The sequence below is a fragment of the Heloderma suspectum genome, chromosome 2 (assembly GCF_057233095.1).
Source record: "Heloderma suspectum isolate Gila_16-S chromosome 2, 16-S_ref, whole genome shotgun sequence".
Taxonomy (NCBI): Eukaryota; Metazoa; Chordata; class Lepidosauria; order Squamata; family Helodermatidae; genus Heloderma; species Heloderma suspectum.
In genome coordinates, this window is record NC_139459.1 from 62167367 (window position 1) to 62191818 (window position 24452).

General features: G+C 39.8%; 1 protein-coding gene across 7 annotated transcripts in view; it reads left to right on the forward strand.

The window, feature by feature from the left end:
* Window positions 1-24452, forward strand: part of SLF1 (SMC5/6 complex localization factor 1) — a 43109-nt gene that overhangs the window by 13881 nt on the left and 4776 nt on the right. For 4 of the 7 annotated variants that reach the window (XM_084833765.1, XM_084833761.1, XM_084833760.1 and 1 more), the window contains 11 exons: window positions 687-740; window positions 5449-5601; window positions 7736-7902; window positions 11186-11323; window positions 12828-12990; window positions 13826-13973; window positions 16363-16508; window positions 19012-19178; window positions 19668-19789; window positions 21810-21902; window positions 22532-22714. In XM_084833765.1, coding sequence (XP_084689891.1) covers window positions 687-740; window positions 5449-5601; window positions 7736-7902; window positions 11186-11323; window positions 12828-12990; window positions 13826-13973; window positions 16363-16508; window positions 19012-19178; window positions 19668-19789; window positions 21810-21902; window positions 22532-22714 — 1534 coding nt within the window. The remainder of the gene's footprint in view (window positions 1-686; window positions 741-5448; window positions 5602-7735; window positions 7903-11185; window positions 11324-12827; window positions 12991-13825; window positions 13974-16362; window positions 16509-19011; window positions 19179-19667; window positions 19790-21809; window positions 21903-22531; window positions 22715-24452) is intronic. The other 3 variants (XM_084833766.1, XM_084833763.1, XM_084833762.1) reach the window with 1 other exon arrangement.

A 24452-nucleotide genomic window follows, 5' to 3' on the forward strand; every position in this document is an offset into this window, starting at 1 on the left:
GCCTTCCACTCATGCCAAGTCTTGAAAGGATACAAGCCAATGGGTGGCATCCAACGGTTGTAAAAGCAGAAGACCACTTTAACAACCATTATTTCCCTACAGCCCCCCAAAGGCCTTTTTAGAGTTGGGGGCCTTCCTGAACAGGCTGTGTTGTGGCAGGGAGGGGGAAATTGTGGTGTTTTTTATGAAAGTGAATGAATCCAGTTAGTCAAATTGTTTGAGTCTGTGCTGTGGTTTTTCTTAACTTGAAGCCTGTGGACCAGAGGTATCGGTTAGTGGGTCTATCATCTCTGTCCTGGAATTTTTATCCCATATGCCACACACCAGCACTTGCATGCCACTTAGGGGGAAGCTATGGAAAAAATAATAGTTGGATAAAGCAGAATACATTTGCCCATTTAGCAGCTGAATTGGAAGCCAATCCAGCTGCAGGCAACTTTGTAGAATAATGGTGGTTATATGTTTATTTGAGAGCAGGCAAGAAGGAGATGATCAAACATACTGTTAAAATGTTATCAGAAATAATTTGAGCCTGTGATACAAATCCTCAGTGCTCTCACTCAGAGGAACTGCCTTCCAAATATATTTAGGATCACGTTTTCTTTTGGAATATTATGCATTATGACAGACAAACTTTGAGTAATCATATATGTTTACATTAAGTCAACGTGCTTTTTAATTTACAGGCTATGCTAAGCAAATATACTCAAATAGACCAAATGAATGAGTGCAGAAAAGAGGTAAGATTGCTGGGGGGTGGGGGGTTTTCTTTAATTCCTTGTCAGTGATCAGGTTTCAACAAATGCCTCTTCTACCTGTACATATTATACTAAGACAGTTGAGGGGGAAAGTAATGAATAGAAGTCAGTCTTCATGGTGCCAATCAGATCTTTATGTGGTCTGGGATCCAAAGAGGCTGTGTGCACATGCAAAACACATTGGTGCACATTTTCCCTTCCACTTGCAGCACTTCAGGTGTTCCATCAGAGGGTCTATGAGCTTCAGGTGCGTTTCTGGGGGAACCGTTAGGAGCTGCAATAGCAAGAAATACCTAAAAATTTCTTTTTTAGGAAAAAAGAAAATTTTGTATGCATACATACCTTCGTGTGCATACTGAATACTACACACCATTTTTGCATTCTAGCCATTGATTCTCGTGTGTCTGTTTGATTATAGACTTTCCTCTCTTACAAAGATTGACTAAGTATGGTCCAGGTTCACCTCTGGGGATCTCTTCTTTTTAAAACTGCAGACACGTACAAATGACAAATTTGGTTATCATGTAAAATTTTAATTCATCCTTAATTAGTTGCAGACTGAATCTGAATGCTGGATATGGGGATAGAACATGTAAGAGGAATATATCAGACAAAACTAAGTGGGGATCTTTGTGAATGACACTGATAAGGCAATGTTGCTGTTCCAAGTAGGCAGGCATTCTGACTTTTCATTTCAATGTTTTCCGTATATTAAAAAAAATATTATTTTCTTAAAGATATGGGGTAGTATCCAATAGGGGCCGTGCACCCATGGCCAGCCCTGCCCAGCCCCAGTCCGTGCACGCACACCCCTGCCAGCCCAGGTCCACATGTGGCTGCAATATCTTGCTTCTGGGGGCAAGCCCCGGTGTGCAAAAATGCTTGTTTCTGGAAGGGGCACATTTCCTTTCCAGAAATGCGTGTTTTTGAGCTTGCTCCCAGAAGCGTGGTTTCACGGCCCCATGCAGACCTAGGCTGGCAGGGCTATGTGAGCCCAGACCAAAGACAGTGGGGCTTTCTTGACAACTAAGATGCATGATGGTTTCAGTAGAATCTTTTTTGTAGGAAAGCTTTCTGGGCAGCAGGTTCAGTCCATATTGGTATAAAGAGGGGGTGTAGTTCAGTGATAAAGCACATGTTTTGCATGCAGAAGGTTCCTGGTTCAGTCCCAGGTTCAATACCCAGAATCTCCAGGAAGGGCTGGAAAGTGTTGCCTGAAACCCTGGAGAGCCCCTGCCAGTCAGTGTCAATAATACTGGGCTGGAAGGACCAAAGGTCTAACTTCGTATAAGGCTGCTTCCTTTGTGTCTATTTGTTTATCTATTAAACGTATATATCACTTAATATAAAAACATAAAAATATATATTAATGCGGAGCAAAAAAAAATTTCACTTCGTTTTGACCCCTAAATATTATCCAATTGAGTTCAGAATGGTCTCAAAGCTGCCAGTGCCTAGATTTGCAGAAAAATAATCATACCCCTGAAAATAAATTGAGAGCTTCACAATTAATTGTTAAAATGTATAATAATTTAAAGAAGCAACTCAAGCATGCAATTTACTCGTGGAAGATGCGGAATGGCAAAGATGCTTAGAGATACATAAATAATGGTAAAACCAACATTTAGTACTTGAATTAGCACTTTGAGGAGCCATGCATTTGCTATTGATTTGGTACCTCCCAATTTTAACTCTGACACTGTACTTACTGTATGAGTGGGGTGGGAGACCTTCTTCCTGTTGAGGTCCACGTTACCTCAGTCAAAACATGGCTGGGGGGTTCCCCCCACTGTATTCCAGCAGTGGGTAGGACCAGAGCAAAAATGGATGGAGCTACAGAAGCGACTCTTACTTTTGTCCACTACGCAACAGGGGGGAAAAAGACATTTGCATTAAGGCATTCTCCTTCCCAAAGTGCATGAGCCCCTCTTTGTAGTTGGAACAAATCAATACATGTAGTTGGAGTAAATAATATCAGTAACCTGGAGTGGGGCCACTGAAGGGGTGTGGCCTCGGAAGAGCCTGGAGGTCTGGATTGGGAGGCCAGGAGGTCTGCATTTGGCCATGGACCAGAGGTTCCGTATTCCTAACACTACTGCATGCTATAGGATGTATGCCAGGGGTGTTGAACCTCTTTCAGTCTGAGGGCTGAATTCCATTTTGGAGACGCTCTCGCGCACCACATTCCAGCGGTGGGCAGAGCCAAAGACAAAGGGGAGAGCCAGAAAGACCAGCGTATTGTATCTTATAGCTCTTACCTGTCAGTCACTAAGCTTTAGGAGAAGCATTTCGACCTTTTAATTGGGAGAAAACTGCACAAAACCACCCAAACAATCAGGAAACCACCAAACAATCAGTGGTTGGGGGAAAAGGTATGTGGCCATCTGTGGAACCCTGAAGGGCCAAATTGGGACCCCAAGTGAGCTGGTTTTGGCCCCCACGTCTGAGATTCTGCTTCCCTGGTATATGTAAACCCCAGTGCCTTGGGCTGCCCCTGTCTAGGGAGAATGTATGGTATCTCTCATTCAGATACAGAAAGATATTTTCTTAGATTACTATTGCTACATGTTGTAGGTGCCACCACTTACAAAGATAGCAGAACATATAATGGGCTAATATATGATACTTCCAAAGAACTAGCTCAATTTACTAATTGAAGATGTGGAATGGCAAAGATGTTTAGAGATACATAAATAATGGTAAAACCGACATTTGGTACTTGAATTAGCACTTTGAATTCTTTACATGCACTTCCGTTATGAAATCTTTCACCGCATAATATGTATTAAAACATGAAGCGACTTCTTTAGCAATTAATATCTCAAGTTCTACTCAGCCAATTTACACAATTTTTTAAAGTTAAATCATTTATCGCACAGATTTGGTGAAAAATACTGAAAATCACTCTTTGGGATAATTTCATCAAAATAATTGGAAAAATTTGTCTTTCTATTACGTATAACTCCCAAACTCTAGGTCATAGCAATTTCCGGGGGGGGGGGGGGGGTATTTTGAAAAAGCTTTCAAAGCTGAACAACCTTCTCACTTACTGTACCAGTCTATCTCTTAACAGTTATAATGCAAATTTAATACGAAGTTGTGAAATCTCAAGATCTGGTGAAACAGCTGGTTAACGAAGTTACTAAATCATAAGTTACACACACAGCTGCGAAATTTTTCGCAACAGGTACAGCTGTCAATATTTCATTGACATACTGATATTAAAAATACATTTAAATACACTATTTAATCTTGGATCTAGGAGCACCCCCAAACTACATAGCTGTTCCTTCAGAGGGAGTGCCCAGCCCTATTCCTGGACCTGGGAACCACCCACCTATAGAGTCTCTGTTTTATTCAGCTTCTGTTTATTAGCCCTCATCCAAGCCATAACTGCATGCAGGCACTGGTTCAGAACATGCACAGCTTCTCCTGATTCAGATGTCATATAGAAATAGAACTGGGTGTCATCAGTATTCTGGTGACACCTTGCCCCAAATCTCCTAATGACTGCTCCCAGCGGCTTCATATAAATATTAAATAACATTTGGGACAAAATAGTGTCCTATGGCACCCCACAGTTTAACTGCCGAGATATCGAGGCACAGTCACCCAATGTTATTCTCTGGAACCGACCCTGCAAGAGCTGAACCACTGTAAGACCAGTGTCTCCAACTCCCAGAGACAGTCCAGGAGGATACCATGGTCAATAGTATCAAAAGCCACTGAGAGATCAAGAAGTAACAGGGCTGCACTCCCCTGTCCCTCTCCCGAAGATGTTCATTCATCAGGATGACCAAGGCCGATTCTGTCCCAGAAGCAGGCCTGAACCCAGACTGGGATGGATCCAGATAATCAGTTTCATCCAAAAGCACCTGCAGCTGAGGTACCACCACTCTCTCGAGCACCTACCCAGGAAAGGGGTATTTGTGACTGGACGATAGTTGGCATAAATCTATGAGTCAAGGAGAGTGGTTGAACCACTGCCTCCTTCAAGGCAGTAAGGACCAAACCATCACGCAGTGATGCATTCACCAGTCATCAGATCCATCTGGTCAGTCCCCTGTGGCTAGCTTAAGAAGCCATAAAGGGTAAGGGTTGACAGAGTATGGAGTGGGTCACACTGATGCAAATGCTCGTCCGCATCCTTGTTTTTAGTAGTGTATTTTAAATGTGATTTGTGTTTCCTGCAGTTGAATTTGCTTTTAATCATTTATTTTAAAATTTGTGTTTTTGTATTTATAAAGTATATATTTATATACTAATTTATATGTGAATCGCTTAGGGATTTTATCATATTAAGTGGTATGTAAGTATTAATAAAGCAAATAAAGAGGTGATTCCAATTAATTAGGCAGCAGATTTTAAAAATACTTTAATGCTAGTATCTTTAAAAATTGTGAATAGCAAGCACAATATTTTAACAGCATTCTCCTTTCTCTATCACATAGGAGGGAATACCTCATGTAAAACTATGCTTCCTATGACAAATTCATGCATCTCCTAAAAAATTCATGCATTCATGTGCTCAAAACTATTGGTTTTGCTCATATACAAATATAATTAATTGATTAAGCAGCAGACTTACATGATGAATCCACTAAGATTTTTAAACAGTCCTAGCTTATTTCTGTTTAGACCTTTTGAATGTTATATGTCTAGCAATAATTAGAAGTCTTTCATTTCCTAGGTGAAAAATACTCGTTCTGGAGCAAACAATAATATACTTGAAGAGCTCATAGACAATCAATTATTTCCTATTGCAATCACAGAATTTCTCTCTGGGAACGACCTAATTCCTCCTGCTAGACTTCTTCACTCTCTTGTAGAGCACATACTGCAGGTGAGAATGACAGCTTATAAGAACTGGTACATTGCAGTGGTTAAGAGTGTAACTTACAAGGTCACCAGTTCATCTCACCTCAGCTATTAACTCATGGGCAGAGCAATGCTACCTGTTTTGTGGTGAGGGGAGTGGGATCTGGAAATCCACTAGCAGAGTGGATCTTCATCTCTGTAGCCAGGGTTGCTGGGGTTGGGGAGCAGCTTTTTATTTATCATTTTACTACACCAGCTATAGGATCTCTCTGAGGCATGTTGGTGGAATGAACAGGCTGAAGATGTAGTGTTGCTGCACGCACTCCCAACAAGCCCCATTATCCGTGGGTTTTCATAAGTCCATCAATGAACAGATGCCAATTGCAAATAAAATATTAGGCAATCTTGGCAATTTCAAAGTTGTAATTAATGTTTTTCAGGTGGTTATTCCTAGCATGTATGGGAAAGAATATTTATGTCATTGAAATGCATATATATTTCAGAGTAAAGTGGAACTAATAAATAGTGACCCCAAAATTGAAGGTGCCCCAATTCTCTTAGTGGAAGAGAGTTGAACTCTGTTGAAACAGATGAGTGGTTGTCAGCATGTCATGCAAAGTTCTTTGAGTTGCTAAAATTAATTAGCGTGTCAACTGTTTTTAGTACCTTTGGGGTTTTTCCTTAAAAAAAAATGTAAGGGAACTATATGTTGTTTTTGCAAGTATTCCTGTAAATTCTTTTTAGATAATATAACATTTAAATCAGATTACGTGTGCTTTAATTTTTCCCCTCAGATATTTCAGGTCAAATACTTGTGTACTGGGATAAAAAATTAACATGGGTAATTTTTTACATGGGTAGTTTTTTAGCTTTGTTTACTAAATGCAAGTAAAATAGACATGCTAAATTAGATCCCACTCTACGGCAACAGAAAATTTTCCAGTGGAAACTAAAAATGTTCCGATACAAATTACCCTATGCAAGTTCAGTTTTTTTTCCAGGAAACCCACATCACTATTGTCCACTTTCAGCCCCCAGCCCACTCTGGTTTAATGTAGGCTTAATAGAGATCTGTCTTTAAAAGGTTGTTACGAGGTTTAATGAGATAATGTATGACTTGGTTCACATGTAACAACTAGGCCATGGTTGGTCAGGCCTCCCGCCCTTCCATTTTACATCCAGGTCAGCAGGCAACTCAGGAATGATCCTGGGTGGTTTACTGCACCGTCCAAACCTGGCAGTCTGGGTTATTGAAGGAGAAACAATCCACAGTTTTAACCCAACAACAAACCATGGATTTGATTGTATTATAGGTATGCCCAGACTGAATTTTGACTTCAAACACTGGTTCCAAGGGCTAGCCTTGGCTGGCCATATTGCCCTCCTCCATGTTAGAAGAAGTTGTGTACTTTGTTACTTCTGACAGACATATCTATTTTTATCGCATGTAGTTGGGACAGTCATCATGTGTGAAGTTGCTCTCAGCCACTCACCTCGGGGTGCCAGACTCACTGAAATCAAACTCCTTTTCCCATTTTTCCATAAATACATATGCACACAATACTTTATCAGACCTGAGGATACCAGATAACATATTGAAGGACCTTGGCCACAACTTATCCTTAGGTTTCCTGGCTGCCAGTCTGAGGTAAAGGAAATTGTCTGGACTGAAGTGAATGGGATTGGGGTGGGGATTGGATCTAAAGGATAGAAAAGGTGTGGAGCCTACCTTCCTACTGAAAGACACACGCACAGAGCTTGAAACTATGGGCTTTTGACTCATACAGTGTAACTGTAAATTATTCCATTTGTTTTGGGATTATGGTGAAAGCTAAAAGATTGCCTGGGAACCTTTTTGTGTGCACCAGCTTGAGTTCCATGATGGAGGAAACGTGAGGTATAATAAAAATAAATAAACTCTGCTTAAATGGCAGAGCCAATAAAACAGAGCCAATAAGATGGTTTAGTGCCAATGTATTTTATCACATTTTATTGTTATGTAGATCACCCTGGAAACATAATTGAAGAGTGGTATATATTTTAAAATAATAAGTAAATATTTGTGGTCTAGAAGAACTGGCCTAATTCCAGTGGCAGGAGCAACAGATTTAAGTTTGAAGCAGACTGTGAGGCTAATATTTGTTCATGTTTGTTTACAGGAATGTTCAGACCCTACACTTCCTGTTCAGTTTTTTCACATCATGTATGCTCTGCTTCAACATAATCCTCCTTGGAAATCACCTTCCATGTTAAGATACTACCTGGATGTTCTTCAGTGTCCTGTTTGCATGAGGGGAACATGGCCTCTGATGGAGATGCTTGTGAGGTAAAACCACCAAGGAATAGTTACATTATTGTAGAATAAGCACAACACATTTTTGGGTATGGATTTTTATACAGAGTGGACCTTTATTAAGAGAAGTTGCTGTTTCTGTTGACAACATCGCTGTATGTATGTATTTATTTACAATATTTATATAGTGCTCAACATCAAAGATCTTGGAGTGCTGAAAAGCAAGATAAAAGAATAAAACCTCATAATTAATTAAAACATTTTAAAAGAACAGGTTCTGAACATAATAAACCGCAGCTGGTCACTCAGGGAAAGCCTCTCGAAATAATAATGCCTCCAGGAGGCGCCAAAAGCAATACAATGTTGGCACCTGCCTGACCTCCAAAGGCAGGGAATTCCACTGGAAGGGGGCCACTACGCTGAAGGCTCGTTTCCTGGTGAACTCAAACCAGGCTATGGGTCCATGTGGAACCACCATGAGCAAGCCCTCCGATGACCTCACTGACTGGGCAGGTTGGTAAGGGAGAAGGCGCTTTCTCAGGTATCCTGGTCACAAGTTGTTTACAGCTTTGTACACTAGTTCTAGAACCTTAAACTTGGCCCGGTAGTGAATAGAAGCCAGTGTAGTTCCCTCAGCAAAGGAGTTGCATGCTGAAAAGGGGCAGCTCCTGATAACAGACAAGCTGCTGCATTGTGCGCTAGCTCTAGCTTCTGGACCAGCCTTAAGGGCAGCCCCACATAAAGCATATTGCAGTAATCCAGTCTTGAGGTTACTGATGCCTGTACCACTGTGGCCAAGCTATCCCTGTCCAGGAGAGGCTATAGGTGCGAACCAGCTGAAGCTGGTAAAAGGCACTCCGAGGTGCAGCGGCCACTTGGGCCTCCAGCAACAATGATGGATCTAGGAGTACCCCCAGACTACGAACCTGAACTTTTAGAGGGAGTTCAACCCCCTCCAGAACAAGCAATGTGCCTATCTCCCGGACTTGGGAACCACTCACCCACAGGGCTTTCATCTTGCCAGGATTCAGTTTCAGTTTACTGGAATTCATCCATCCCATTACTGAGTCTAGGCACTGATCCAGGACTTGCACAGCCTCTCCTGATTCAGATGTCACAAGGAGATAGAGCTGCGTGTCATCAGCAAGGAGATAGAGCTGCGTGTCATCAGCATACTGATGGCATTTAGCTCCAAATCCCCTAATGACCGCTCCCAGCAGCTTCATGTAGATGTTAAACAGCGTTGGGGACAAGATGGGGCCCTGCGGCACCCTATAGCTCAATTGCCAAGGGGCCAAGGAATAGTCACCCAATGTTACTCTCTGGAATCGACCCCATAGGTAGGACTCTGCAACACAGTGCCTCCGATAGCCATCCCACGGAGTTGATCCAGGGGGATACCATGGTCGATGGTATCAAAAACTGATGAGAGATCAAGCAGAATTAACAGGGTTACACTCCTCCATCTCTCTCTCAAGCAACATTATTTGATTTGTTCCCCACCTTTCTACCAAAAAATAGCACTCAAGGCAGCTTACAGAACCAATTAAAATTGATTAAAACAATATGCAAGAAAATGCAAGAAAAATATAACAATTACAGCAAAAGAATTATTTAAAAAAGCACCCAACCGATCAGACCCACTTAGAGGTTAAAGGCCTTCTTAAATAAAGCAGTTTTTGCCTACCGGAAGACCTTCAAAGACCATCAAAGACCACCTTTGAAGACCATCAAAGAGGGAGCAAACCTAGCTTCTCTTGGGAGGGAGTTCCATAGCCTGGGAGTGGCCACTGGAAAGGCCCTCTCTCGGATCGCTGCCAAATGCGCCTCAGAAGGCAGCACTCTCAAGAGAAGGGCCTTTCCGGAAGTTCTTAGAAACTGCTCAGGCATGTATGGGAGAAGGCAGTCTTTCAGGTAGCCTGGTCCCAAGCTGTATAATATGTTTCACTAAGTAGCTTATATCAGTATTGTGAGGAGATAACCAATGCATATGTCTAGAATTGAGAAGGGGTTTTTTTGTATCTTTGATATGAAAGAATGGGTAAAATGTATTAGTTGAATTTATTTTTATTTGGAAAGCACAATTCAAACAGATAATGGTGAAAGTTACCATTATAAAGTAGTTTTTTTCAGTTTAGAGAAAAATAAGGTGACTAAAAAGGACATGATAGACATTTCTAAAATTATGTGGTGTGAGGCGAAAGCGAATAGACAGATGCTTTTCTGCCTCACTCAAAATGCTTGAACTCAGGGCCATACAATGATTTTGTTGGGACATAATGCTAAGCCAGAGTTCCATGGGAACCCTGGCTTATCTATTGCTCCCACTGCAAGTGGGAGTGGCTAAACAAGTTGTGGTCATTCCATCTATGGTTTGCTGATCTTTATTTATTTATTACATTTCTATACCACCCAATAGCCAAAACTCTCTGGGTGGTTGTGCAAATCAGGACTCTGGCTTGTCATTCCCCATGCTTTGTTGTTGGCTTATGGGTCTGGCTTGTCAGGAGAGAGACAAACCAGAGTTTCCTGTCCACACACAACAATAAACCATGCATGAAAGAGCCACAGTTTGTTTACCTGCTCCTGTGCAGTGGGAACAGCTGGACAGCCTGCACAAGCACACTGCTCATAAATAATAAGCCAGGGTTCCCCCAGCATCCTGGCTCATTGTAACATCCAAACTAGGCCAATGAAAAGCGAGGGCTATTGCCTTGTGCCCTGCTTATGGGTATCCAGGCGTCTGGATGGCCACTCTGATGGTGGAAATTCTGAGTTCAGGTGAAGAACTTGCAGCACTTAATTTACGTGGTTAAGAACTTTCTGGTTTATAACTATTCTTGAATGGTTCTTGAATTTCCTGAACATGTTGTAAAGTAATTCTCACTTTAAATAGGGGAACTAGAAATCTCAGATCTCAGATGTTTGCATTTAGAACAGCTGCACACCCACAGACTGGTATAAAAAGTTGGAATTCAGTCAATCAGCTGTTCAGCAGGGAGATGGGGATAATGAATCCAGTCCCCCAACTCTCCCTCCCAAAGGGGGTGATCAGCAGAGTTCAGTCATTATTTTCCAGGCACCACATGCACTGCCCAAGCCTCTGGATCAAGCTGAAAAATCATGTGAAAGTATCTGTATGCACAATTCTCTATGCAGCTGGGAATGTATCACACACATGTGCATGCCTCAAAGGGATTGGAGTGTGAAAGTGTGTGTGTATGTTCATGTGAACTGGAAAAAAGAACCAGAAAATATTCTTATTTATCAAATCGATTGAACCTTGAATATTATTTGTGCTTTCCCCCCCGTCCAGATCCTGCCTTTACTGCGATAATATTTGTCATTCGGTCCCTGTTCCAGAAACCACAAATGAGGAAAAAACATTTCACAAACGTTTGCTAATGTTTATCATGAATTTGTTCCAAGCTGAAGTGCTTGCGTTAACAAGAAGGTGTGTTTCAGTTAAAAAGGTTTTTTTTTCCTTTTGCGTTTGCAGACCATATCTGTATTTTATGGTCAGATTGTGCCCTCTCTCCAAAGTAGGCTGTGCTATTTCAAAGTAAACATTTCCCACTTAATATGTTTTCCTGCACTTTTATAATTTTATTATATGAAGATGTGTTTTTATTTTTAAATTTTCATTTTCACATATTAGGTGTTTAAATTTTTTTGTAAGTGTGTGAGTGTTTAACTTTGTTTCCCATTCTTTTTTTAGTCTGTAGCAATTAAAAGTCTTTTGCATAATATGTACATAATGCTCACATTTTGCTGTTATATATTGTAAACTAATTTCAGTACAGCTTATGGAAACTGCACTGGAGTAGTAAGAAGGCTAAAGCTTGTAACCTCTTGATTTATTCTTATTTAATACAATTATGTATATTCCACCTTTCAGGATACAAACTTTTCCAAGGAGACTTACAAGTACCATCAAAATACAAGTAACATCAAAATGACATCAAAACACATTCAACACTATAAACATATAACAAGCCATCAGAATCCTTCTTACTGGTTATCTGGTGGTAGATGACCTTTTGGTGGGATGGAACAGTCCAGCTGAAAGAGAAGCAGGTGCCTAATGCCCTCGCCTGCCTCCCTTGCTTCTCTGGAATCCTTCCCACAAGGCAGTTAGTGGTAGATGGCCCTGTCCTGGGGAGGGGACAGTCGTAAGCACCTGATGTCTTCTTTGCATCCCTCCCTCATCTCCTCACATTTTCTCTGTATGTGGTGTGTATATGGTTTTTGTTTGGTTGGCTTTTTGGTCCCAATTTTTCTTTGTGCAAAAATCTCACACTTAAAATAACATTAGTATGTAATAAGGATAGGTGAGAAATTTGTTGCATGAGGATATTTATATGAATTTACCAAATTCATCCCAAGCAAGCTGAGGCAGAATTGCATGCAGGATCCAGACTTTTCTGAGCTTGGCAATGCAGTTAGTCAGGGGGCTTTGCACATAAAAAAATACATTAATTTCCATGCAGACTTGCAAACTTATGCAGAAACGGGACAGAATGAGTTTAAGCCTGAAAATCTGACAGTCTCAACGAGAACAATATTAACAAATTTATCCATCCCTAGTTTATCTTTGCATAATAAACTATTTGATGCTAAATGTAGCTGAAATTACATTTTTAGTATGTTACCGTTTGAACTCCTATAGTTCACTTATTACAGGCCCTCACCCCCGATTACAGATTGGCTAAGTCTACATTCTTTGGTCTTTTTTTTAAAGGGTCCACCCACACATGGCAAGATGGCAAGTGCTTTCTCAGGTTTATGGAGGTCATATGTGGCCAGAGTCAGCATTTTTTTGTTGATAAGATATGATAGGATTTCTCTGTAATTTTTAAAACCAGCGAAACATGGTAGGCTTTGTCATAAGATATGATGTGTATTAAATAATCTTTGTAATAAAATAGGAACACATATCTAGGAAATTTTTTTTACAGTTTGTATGAAGGAGTTGATTCAGAACATCTGCAAATGATGCCACAAACAGTTCTTCTGAAGACCTTCTGGTTAGGAAGTGAATCAGAGCTTTTCACCAAACGGATAAATATTCTAGTTGACTGGGTCATAAATTCCTACAGAGAAAAGTACAGGACAGATGATGTGAGTCATTTACCTATCATAAAGAGTAAATAAGGCCAAATACTGTATTTGTGTTTCGCTGCTTTCTCTCCAAAGGACCCTGTTAATAAAGTTCCATAACTGTGTATCTTGTAATAAGAAGCATGTTTTATATTGTTCTATAATAGGGTATAAATTGGTGCACATATTTACATATATTGATAAAGTTAAACAAATACATGGAAGTTCTGTGTGGCTGATTAGCTTAATTTAGGGCAATTGCAGAGGTAGCACAGATCATGTCTCCCTTGACAGAGAACTTCCCACTGCTATTCCCCTGCTGGCTTTAACCATGGTTAAAAGTTATGTTGGCGTTACATAATACTAATGTCATCTTAATTGAATGATGAAACCATGGGTTGAGATTTGTTTACAATCCTGGTGAAAATAGAGATATTTCTAAAACATGGAAATGTGTTCTCACACAAGTGATATATAAACAAAGTTTAAAACCATAATACAGTACTTCATGATGGCAAGGAGTACAAGATCACAGTTCTGGGAAAGCTTGTTGGAACAAGTATGTTTTCAGTAGGTGCCAAAACCCCAGATGAGTCAGTGCATATCTAATTTGTACTCATAGGGAGTTCTGAGCCATCATGGACTGGACCTCCAAAATCTTAGGCATCTCCAAGAGGGTATCTCCTGATGATTGTGGCAACTGAACAGGCAGGTAGGGGTTCAGACAGGAGTTTAGCTGTTATAAATCATCAGACGTCTTTGCTTCTTCAGAGCAATGAGGACTGATACGAAGGCTATCATATCTCATAACAATGTATTAAGAAATAGGCTATACAGATATTATAATCTTTTCTAGGTTTTCAAGCACGAGACAGCTGAGCTGCTGAATGGAATTTTGGGAGCTGTGGTAGAACACTGGATCCTTTCAGGGTTCATAATTGACAGGAAAATGTTACGTCCTGTAGCTGATGATCTTGCATCTTATATTGCCATTTCATGTGATGGTAAGACTCTAATTTATCAATTCATAGAAATGCCCATTGAATAAATCTTAACATAACTCATGTAAAACTTTTCAAACTTTGTATCCAAACCAGAAATCTGGGGTTGGATCCAGTTTCCTTGTTGCACCTGCAGAACGGATACTGCTGGCAGAATGGGACTTCTGCATCCTCTCCTTCCCCTTGTAGACACCTCCCCCCCCCCCCCCGGCAAATCTCTTCTGGAGGGTCTGCCAACCTCCCGGAGTAGATTTGGAGGGTGCAGCAGGGAGAGGATGCAGAAGTCCCATTCTGCCAGTGCTATCTGTTACATGGGCGCAATAAGGAAACAGAATCCAACCTCTGTCATTAAACATTTGGCTATTTATTTTAAATCAGTATGTGAGTAGACCCTTCCTCATCTGCAAGTCCTAGTCCTTTGCACTTCTCCTCTTTGCTCCCCAGCTTTCTTCCCATCTTAGAATCCTTTGGTTGGCCTTATTACTTACCCACCCCTCCTCCTTTTGATCTCCTTACTTTAGGCACCTGCCCCCTCAATCTTCTTTTGCGCTGTAATTTACAATACGGCTTAAGCATAGAAAAGGGTAAAGTTTTGGCTGGACTGTAATTGTTAACTGCACAGAGGACATTGTTAATGAGCAGTATAGAAATTATGTAAATAAATAATAAGGGTTAAGAAAGTTCCAACATTCAACCAAGCAATTGTTTTTGCAAATCTTAAGCCTTTCAGCTTGAACCACATATATGAATAATTACACAAGCTTCAAGAGCCTTTAAGAGTTGTATAGAGTTGTGATTTAGGAAAGTGCATCTTGTACCTGTGGTCTACCCTTATCTCTTTTTCCATCTTGCACCTGGTGCAAAGGCCAAATTGATTATATTTCCTAAATGACTATGATGCTTTATAGCAATGCTCCCAGAGTAGTAATCTCATTTACACCTGCCCTAAGCTTGTTTGAGTCCTAGGAGAGCCTATGGTGGGCTACAAATCTTTTTAAAAATTTAAAAACCTATATCCTGCCCTTGGAATTGGTCTCCTCACTGCCATTCTACTTAAGTAAATGGTGGCAGAACTGTGCATATGTACCATCTGCAGTGTCACGAACATTGTTGTAGGGAAGGGGTAGGGGAAATGGTGCTCATGGACACCGGTGTCCCATTGGACACCTTTCTTGGTGCTGCTGAGGTGACCTACCCATCCCTCTTTTTTCTTTTTTAATAACAAAGTTTCTTACTGGCAACTAGGATCATTCTTTTCCCCTGAATGCCCCTGGACTGCAAGTGGGGCTCAGAGACGTTCTTAGGAAATGAAGATGGCAGGTGGCTGCAGGCTGATGCTTTCGTCTGCAGTACACTCATTTTGTGGTGGTTCCCAGGACAGTTTCTCAAAGTGCTAAATGTGTACACGGGCCCAAAAAAGTTGCTTATCTCTAGTGTAAGGAGATACTGGGCCAGGCAATTATATAATCCCTATTTTTAAATAGATATAGATATATATAGACACACACAACTACCTACCTACCTTATATACCTTTTATATTGAATTCACATGATAAAATGTAAAATCCAGATATCTACAAATACATTGGCAGAATCGATTTGCTCTTCTCGTACATACTTTAAAGTTTCTTTTGGTATTGTAACTTTTCTGAACTAGTAAGTTCTCCTTTAAAAAAAATATGTCAACGTGGCTTTTACATGAACTTTATTTTAGACGCATTTACCTTATATTTTAAGTACTTCAGGTTTGAAAACCTGATAAACAAAACAAAATGAGGACAACAGCTGCAAATACAAAGCAAACAATTTTTAGGCAGTTGGTGGTTCTTTTTGGGAAAGAACTGAAAAAAGTGTGTATATGGATCAAGAACCTTGGCTGTTCAGTGGCAGCACCTGACAGAACTTCAGTGAATCGGGATATTACTGGATGCCCATAGCTTTGCTTCGTTTGTCAGTGTGTTTTTCTTTGAAGATATGCATGTACCTATCCAGGAAAATTTAGAAGCTAGTGCTTTTTATTCAAACATCACATGTGTGCATTGCAGTTGTTGGATTTTTTTTGTGGGGTTTATTGCTCATTGGCCCTCATGCATTGTATATTTGGATCTTCTACCAAGTACGACATATATGTATACAGTCTGTAATAAAACGTACTTAAGACTTTTGTATGCACATTAAAGTTCAGCGGTTTAATTCTAGCAGTTGTGTGTTCTTAGCACTTGTTTGCAGTATCAAAGAACCTGTTCCTCTTTAGTATGTTTTCTCTAATTTGACAGGCTTGGTAATCCTAATAAATAAGAAATAATGATAAAGACAGAAATGTAGTAGTAATATATACATTAGTCTTTTCAGTATTGTTTCCTTAAGGTTTTCTTCTCCGCCTTCTCTTCAGATTTTTCACCAGAGGAATTAAAAATGTTCATTTCTTCCATTCCATCTCTGTGGCTTGAAATGTTTGTTGCAGAAGCATTCTTAAAAAAAAAATATTTCCAAACCAGCTCTGTTGTTTCTTCTGAACCGCTGTCTCTCCAAAAAATGGTAAGTGTTATTTGACCTACTTAAGGTTATTCTAAACGTAAAAACATTTTGGTCCAATTCAGATGTAATGATCATGGTCCAATAAATCACAGTTTGGACCAGTAGTGAGCCGTGTGCCTGCATGCTTACTCCTCTCCCTTCTCTTGTGACTTAACCCAATACTTACTGATTTGTTAAACCAGTTTTCTGTGACATCTGAATGGGGAAACTGCTTTGAGAAATTCCAGCAAACTAGGATATCAAATCATGGATTCTGGTTCCCACAGATCAAGATGGTTATTAAATAGTAGGTAGACAGCTGACATTGTTCGGAGGGGGGGGGGGGCACATTTACAAGACTACTTTGCTTAGTTTTCCTTACTTCAGGCTCTGATAAACCCACTCTGTTCCTAGATTTTAGCATACCCTAACAGTTTTGTTTCAGTCCCCCTTGCTATTTTACCTATATCTATATTGTATCTGCTCCTGTTGGGCACTTTAATTTCCATCTAATCACATGAGATTAGGCACCATTTTTTCAGAACTTCATCGCAAACAATTGACACATAGGTATCTCAGAGCAGTGTGGTTGAAATGGTGATGTCTAAGCTCTGAGATATGAGTGGAAATCTTAGCATCCTGGGCATGCCTCCAGAAACATTCCAGATATATTTTATGCTAGAGGCTTGAAGCCAAAGATTTGACAGGTTATTTCAGATCAGTATGTGAGATTAATCCGTTCAAGGCATAGTGTCCTGAGCCTTCCCCAGCTCTTTTGTCTGCTGCCCACATCCTTGTCAACAACAGTTTCCGTCCTGCCCTATGTTTTCATATCAAATTTATCCCCAGACATTTCTCTGACTTTACGTCCCCTTGCTTCCTGCCTCCTCCATCCCCTTTTCCCTCAGCCTTTTCTCTCCTTCACTTTTCCTTTTTTGAGTCTTCCTGCTTATCAATTACTGTTCATCATGCCTTCTACTTGAGTCATACTATCTGTTACCTCCCCTACCTTTCATGACTCTCCTTCCAATCAGCAGAATCACTCATCCAAAGTTGCATGAGTGGAGGACCTTCTCCCCACTGAAGTCCTTCATGCCCCTGAAGAAAACCTTCATGAACAGCATAGACTGTGGTGCCAGGAGCTGCCATGGGAAGGGGAAATCATCAATAATTGAGAGGAGACACCTTGCATGAGTGAAACGGGGAGCTCTCTCTTGTATCATTAGCCTCTTGTTTGTGCAACTTTGGACCCAACCTAGTGTCTGTGTCACCAATTTCTGCCCAATGGCAAATGGTTTTTCTTGATCTTAATCCCTGTATGGCATATGAACCCCCCACCCCCATTCCATTCATCAGTATATTCCTCCCATTACAGTATGTGGATGCCACTTTAGAGCACTTGCTGGCATTCCTGACTCTGAACCCTTACAATAGCCCACAATTATTTATTTATTTATTTATTTATTAATAACAAACACCATTGATTTCCCTTCCATTCCTCCCAAAAAGATTCCTAAAAAGACAGAATATGTGAAGAAGAAAGAGTTCACAGAAACTATTTATGACATGCTGGAAGTTCAGCCTTCCTTTGCTTCTAACAGTGGAGGACCATAGGTAGACAGAGGAAGGTACCATTGCACTTCCCCCTCCCAGCCTAAAGAATTATTACTTCATCTGTTTGAAGGAAAGGGACATCTTGACCTAGTCCACGTATCCTCCAACAAGATCCCCACTGTGATAGAGGTATCACTAGGGAAGAAAGGAGAGGACTGGAGGTTTACCTCCTCCATGTTCTATATGAGTTGTGTCCAGCTGTGTCCTTTCATTAACAGAAGAGTTTTTGCAAATTCTTTTTCTTCAGTCCCCCCACACTACTTCCATGCTCTTTCAGAGAGTCGCACAACCCTCTGAAACAGATTGAAGAGGCTCAGGAGACTACATAGGGAAGCAGGAATCAGAAATTCACCTCTTTCCTCCCCCCTTCCATTCATAGAAGCTTCTGCTGAATCTGAGAGCCCCCCATGAATGGAGGAACACAATTGGATACAATTCTGTATGTGGAGAAATGAAGTTTGAATACTAAGCTTCTGTCTTAGTTGACAGAGCAGAAAGCGTGGGACATGTCAAAAAAATACTTGGTTGCATCATCCCAAGCAGGATGAGAACTAACTGGGAGCCAGTCTATAGGCACAGATATTAATAAAATGTTGCCACAACCAGCAAACCACAGAATTGTATGAAGTTTCTCTGCTTTCTGGGCTGCTTTTGACTATGTACTGTTCTTAGTTCTGCACTTTTCCGTTACAGCAGTATGAGTAGTTTTAATGGAAAACCCCAACTCTACACAATATGTATAAGAGTGAGAGAAACTATATTGGCTTATGGGAGTTACTTTCACACCACCATCATTATTTTTTAAACTGTGGAGCATGGTAATATGAAAGCTAGTAAGGCTATGTTAATTTTATAGATGTGTCCTGCTATCTTTAAACATAGCCAGACTAAAGTGTCACTTTTGCAACAGGTTTGTTTCTATCTGCCTGCTTTACAAGCAGGGATGCGTGATACAGGAAAGCTGCAGAAAGCAAAGAAAAAGAAAATAGGGCAATGGCCTTGCCCTGAGTCTCAAAGGGCATTACTGATGCTAAATGGTGATAAGCAGAACCAGGCCGAAGTGCTGCCTGATGTACCGTAAGTAATACCTATAACATCACCGGTTTTATTCTGCTTTGGGGGACAGCTTCTGACCTGACACATTTCTTGAACTTTATGTGACCTGTGTTGTTGTCTGCAAATTACTGTGACTGGCAGAAAGCTCTGTTTTAATTCTATAACACATCTGGATAGGGGGGGGGTGTTTTTCTTTTCTCTGTTTATATGTAGACTGCACATACTTTTCCACTATTAATGTAAATTGCTTCCCAAGAGAAATAGATCCATTCATGGAATTACGTTTTTAAAAACAGATTAAGCCCTGTATATTGAATGATTGCTAGGTTTATTATAGGTACAAACTGTCGTGAATGTTTCAAAACTGCAATAAGGATTCAGATTTCAAAATCTGAATGCATAGAGATGTATCTATCTGTGAGTACATTTATTACTGCAGTTCACAGTGATATATTTTTAAGTTGATTAAATTAAGTCATCTTAATGCACTTTTGTCATTGTTTGTTTTAGTATACAAACCATTGAAAACTCTGCTTGTGTTCCAAAGAAATTAGAAAACAAAGCCAAAAGCAAAGAAAATTGCCTTTCTTCATCAGCTAAACGGATGAATTTGTACAAGGTTAATCTTAAAGGTATTGTATGCTCCTGACTTATACTAAGTACTTCACAATTTTGCTATTAATGGTTTCACAGTTGGCCCTGTTGAAGGTGGAGCAGTATCTCATAACTGTATAGGCCAAGCATCATTCCTTGTGTTTACATGTTATGTAATGCCAATTTTTTAAGTAAGGGGAATCTTGCAGGTGATAGACTAAAGCGTTTTTGTTCTGGCATCCCCCACCCCTCTCCCTCCCTCTCCATCACACACACTCTCTTTCATACACACACACACACACACACACACACACACACAGAGCTGTAAATTGAGGGTGCATCCTGAATGAGTCCTTTCCAGTCGTGACTGCCTTACTTCACTAATCCACCTCAACCTGTGCTTGGAAAGGATCAGCATCGTCTTCTGATTTGAAAGTCTAATTCAGTCTTCATCTCTTTCAGTCCTAGACATTTTGTGAACAAAGACTGAAGTGTATGCTGTGTTACGTAGCCCTATTAAGCATATGGACTGTTTTCTTCCAGGCATTGAGCCCAGGCTATGAAATGTATTTGGCTCTTAATCTTAACTACACTGGATCCCAAGCCCTGAAGGTTAAAATAGCAGTATAGTAATTTAGTCAGGCTCCACTTAAAGCATAAATATAATAAAATTCATTAAAACAAGTATGTACCTGTCTTAAATCACTTGCTGGGACTGTTTTTTAATATGAATTTCACCTAGACAGTATAGTTATGACATTTAAGAATATCTACAGCTAAATGACTATTCTTCTAAGAATTATATTCTAAACTGTATGCTGGATACTGTTAAAGACTGGATTTTAATTTTACACTAAATTCTCATTAATTATATCAGAAAATGTGAAGTTGAAATTGTTCTCGTTCTCCCCTGTTGATATGCTGGTGTAGAGGTAATACAAATTGATACGTAATCACTATTTAATGTAAAAGTGGGTAAAGAATATTGAACAGGCTACACTGTTTCCCTTAACAAACAACCATATACTTTCTGCATAAAAATAATGCCCTGCTGAAGATAAATATAGCAGTATTAAAGTGACTTAGGGTGGATATTCAGCCATTTGCAATTCACTTTTGGATGAATGCCTGTTTAGTTTCTTGACACTCCACCATTTCTGCATGTAGGTAAAAAAATCTATTGACCTAGCCCCATTTGCAAATGGTGGGAGTGGCCAGAATGTTCTATCTTAGGTTTTAGGATTTATTTCATCATTCACTTTGGATCACTTTTTTCAGAAACTCTTGTTCAGGTATAATAAGTTGGCAAAAACATTATAAATAACAGAATTTTACACCTTGCTTGCATTAATTGGGCCACTACCTGTAAACTCCAGTTCAGTCTTTACTGTTTTGTTGCCTCTTTTCTAGCTCTAAATGAGACACTGTTCCCTCTTCTTAAGACTGCTTCATTCTTTGTAATCTCTCTCTCCCTTATCCATCCCCCCCCCCTTTCTCTCTCTGGTACTGTAGACAAGCCAGACAGCCTATTGAGAAACAGCAAACCATCTGTTAACGGATTTGAAGTTCTGAATTATACTTGAGTGTGTAGAGGCACTCGTGCTTAGCCAGAAACATTCATTTGAATTAAGCTACAAACGCTGTGTAAAAAGAACCATACACTTAATGTAGGTTCATGAATAAATTTAAGGGAAGGCAACTGCACTCTAAACTTTTATTGCTTCAAAACCAAGCATTTTTGGTGTTCTGTGATCATTTGGTGCTTTTATAATGTGATTGAAGCTTTTACTGCTTAAACGGGCGGGTAGCGTGGGTGGGGGGGAGATAATTCCTGTGTTAACCCTTTCGCAGTGCAGTTTCATTGCTGGATCTCTGATGGAACAGAAGCTCTGTGAGCTTTTTGAATTTTTTGAAAAGGTGTTTAAACAGGACAAAGGAAAATCTTATTCATTACTGAATGATCTGGCTACATGCCTACACTTTGTTCTCTACACTTTGATTATTTTCTTTAGTGCCATTTTGCCTAGACTGGTATAATCTATTAATTTTGTATGCTAGGAGAGACAGCCCTGCATATCGCTTGCAAAGGCAACAATGTGAAGAAATTGATTCATCTTCTGTCTCTACCAGGAATTGATATTAATGTTAAAGGTAAGTAGTTTATTTTCTGTACTGAACAGATACCCTAAGCCTCCCAAATAACTGTGATGTATGTATGTTTGCAAAGTTCTCATTCCTTGTTTTCCTGCTAAGGAATTGTGACTTTAAGCAAAGATTTTATGCCTAGCTTGTAACTAAAGCTTATTAAACCAGCCATTCACGGCATTTAGTTGTATGTGTGCATTTTTTGTTAAAGTGCAATAGTGGTTTAAAATTACTCATTTCTTGCTGTTTTATAGATACTGGGATAAAAGTGTGAATAGTTCTGTAGTAAAGACCAGAATTTCATATAACAGTCTAACAGACTTGGGGATTTGAGTGCAAGTTCCAGGTTCTTATTTTAATAGTAACAATATTCTGCTTTGGAGAAAGAAAGCAACATCTTCAACTTACTGCACAATGACACTGAAGTAGACCTTTGCCTCTAAGAGTGTATTTCTTAGCTCATTTCCTTTTAAAAGTATAATACAGAATGAGCATAAAGACTTCAACAACAATAATCCATACTATGTACTAGTACTAGATAGAAAAAAGTTTTTTTCTCTTTAAGGAATCTGAATTACTTAGTATACTGCTACTAATTTTGCTGTTTCCCAAACTTTCCTTGATTTATAATGCAGACTATGCTGGTTGGACGCCTTTGCATGAAGCCTGTAACCATGGTAGCACAGTGTGTGTCCGTGAAATTTTGCAACATTGTCCAGCGGTAAATCTGTTCAGTCAAGTGGATGGGATAACTCCCTTGCATGATGCACTGTCAAACGGACATGTAGAAATTGCCGAGCTGCTTCTTCAGCATGGAGGTAAGTGCATCTATGTTAAATAAGCTTAGAGAAATTTAAATCTCTAAAAACTGCAGAGTGTTAAAATTGGAGACTGTTTTGGATGTCATTCTGAAAGCTAGAGGTTTTCATAAATATTGATGTATATCTTGCCATATTGACATTCATTCATCTTGTCAGTTAAATTATTTTAGTAAGCCCATAACATTAGCTGCCTTTTCACATTTGCTGATTTGAGATTTTCTTTTGAATACGTATTAACAAATGTAGATATAGATGCCATGCCATTTTCACAAAATCTTAATTTTTACAATAAACTCATCTTTAGCTTAATTGCTTCATGCTGCTTAATGTCAATGCACTTTTGCTTATTTATGGTGATCCTAACATTTTGCTGGTAAATTGGCTTCTAGAAAGGCTAGCTTAATAATTCTGATGAAAAAAGGTTAACAATGGCTAACATCCTGTATTTGTTTTTTTAAACGTCAATAACCACAACATTATGTGTACGCCCTGAGACATGTTACCTCTCATAAGTGTGTGTGTGTGTCTCTCTCTCTCTCTGTCTCTCTCTCTCTCTCTCTCTCTCTCTCTCACACACACACACACACACACACCTGTATATATATAAAACAAGCCTTTGAAAAACACTATGTGTCAGTCTAATTTTACATTTTGTCTTGTTTCCAGATTTGTATAGCTGTTATGACAATTCTGTTGTATACAGTAAACAAATCTTCTGTGCTTTTTAACTAAACTCACCCAGAAACACAAACACTGTGCTGGTTTTGTCCGCTTTAGAAGACCTCTGTACATCTGCAGTCTTCTCCTGCCCCCTAAAGGCTATTTTCTTTGTCTCTGGTTGACATCCTTTCACAATCAATACATCCCTTGCTCTTCTCCCTCTGTTTATGTTGTGCTGAAACTTAATGCTGTCTCCCAGGTGTTTTATTTATCTACTGCACCATGCAACTGACATGCCAAGCCAATACCTGGCCTCTTTTCAATCGGTCTAAGTGATGCAAGAGCCAATATTACAGCAAGTCCAAGTCTTCAATAGAATGTGGCATTACACTGACAGATGTGCATTTTTCCTGGGTGTCGGTGAAGAATGGCCAGTGGATGATCCCCTTGTCCTAGGGGAGAGGATCTACTTGCACTTTCATTCATCAAGGTCTTCTGGCAACTGTTCAGGCTGTGTGTGCAGACTTATCTTTGCTGTCACATGCCAGGTTTTGGCCTGTCACACAGTTTGACAGCAGCATGACAGGAACTGTGTTGCACATTCCGTGTAGAATTACTCATGTTTGGTAACTAACTATGCTTTAGAGAGTCCTTCAGCACTTTCTCCTAATTCACATGCCATCTCTACTTTCTCCTCCGTTTTAGTTTTTTTAGAAATGATACTATAATGTAATATCTGCCTTGCAAAACTACCATTTATTTTTCTTTAGTATGTTGTGCAAGCCACACTAATAAATCTCAATCTTATTACATTGCTATCCTATCCTTCCTCTAAAAATGCTCAAGGTGGCATACATGGTCCTCCTTTAATCTCACAACAACGCCATCCGATAGGTTAGGCTAAGAAATGGTGATTGGCCCAGGATCACCTAGTGACTGAGTGGTGACTTGAATTTGGTTCTCCCTGGTGTTCTCAGTTTACTTTTCCAAAAGTAAGCTAATAGTCTCTTCCCCAACCCCCATATGTCATTTTAACATATTTTTCCTGCCCAGTAAGTAAAGCATTTCAGTTTAA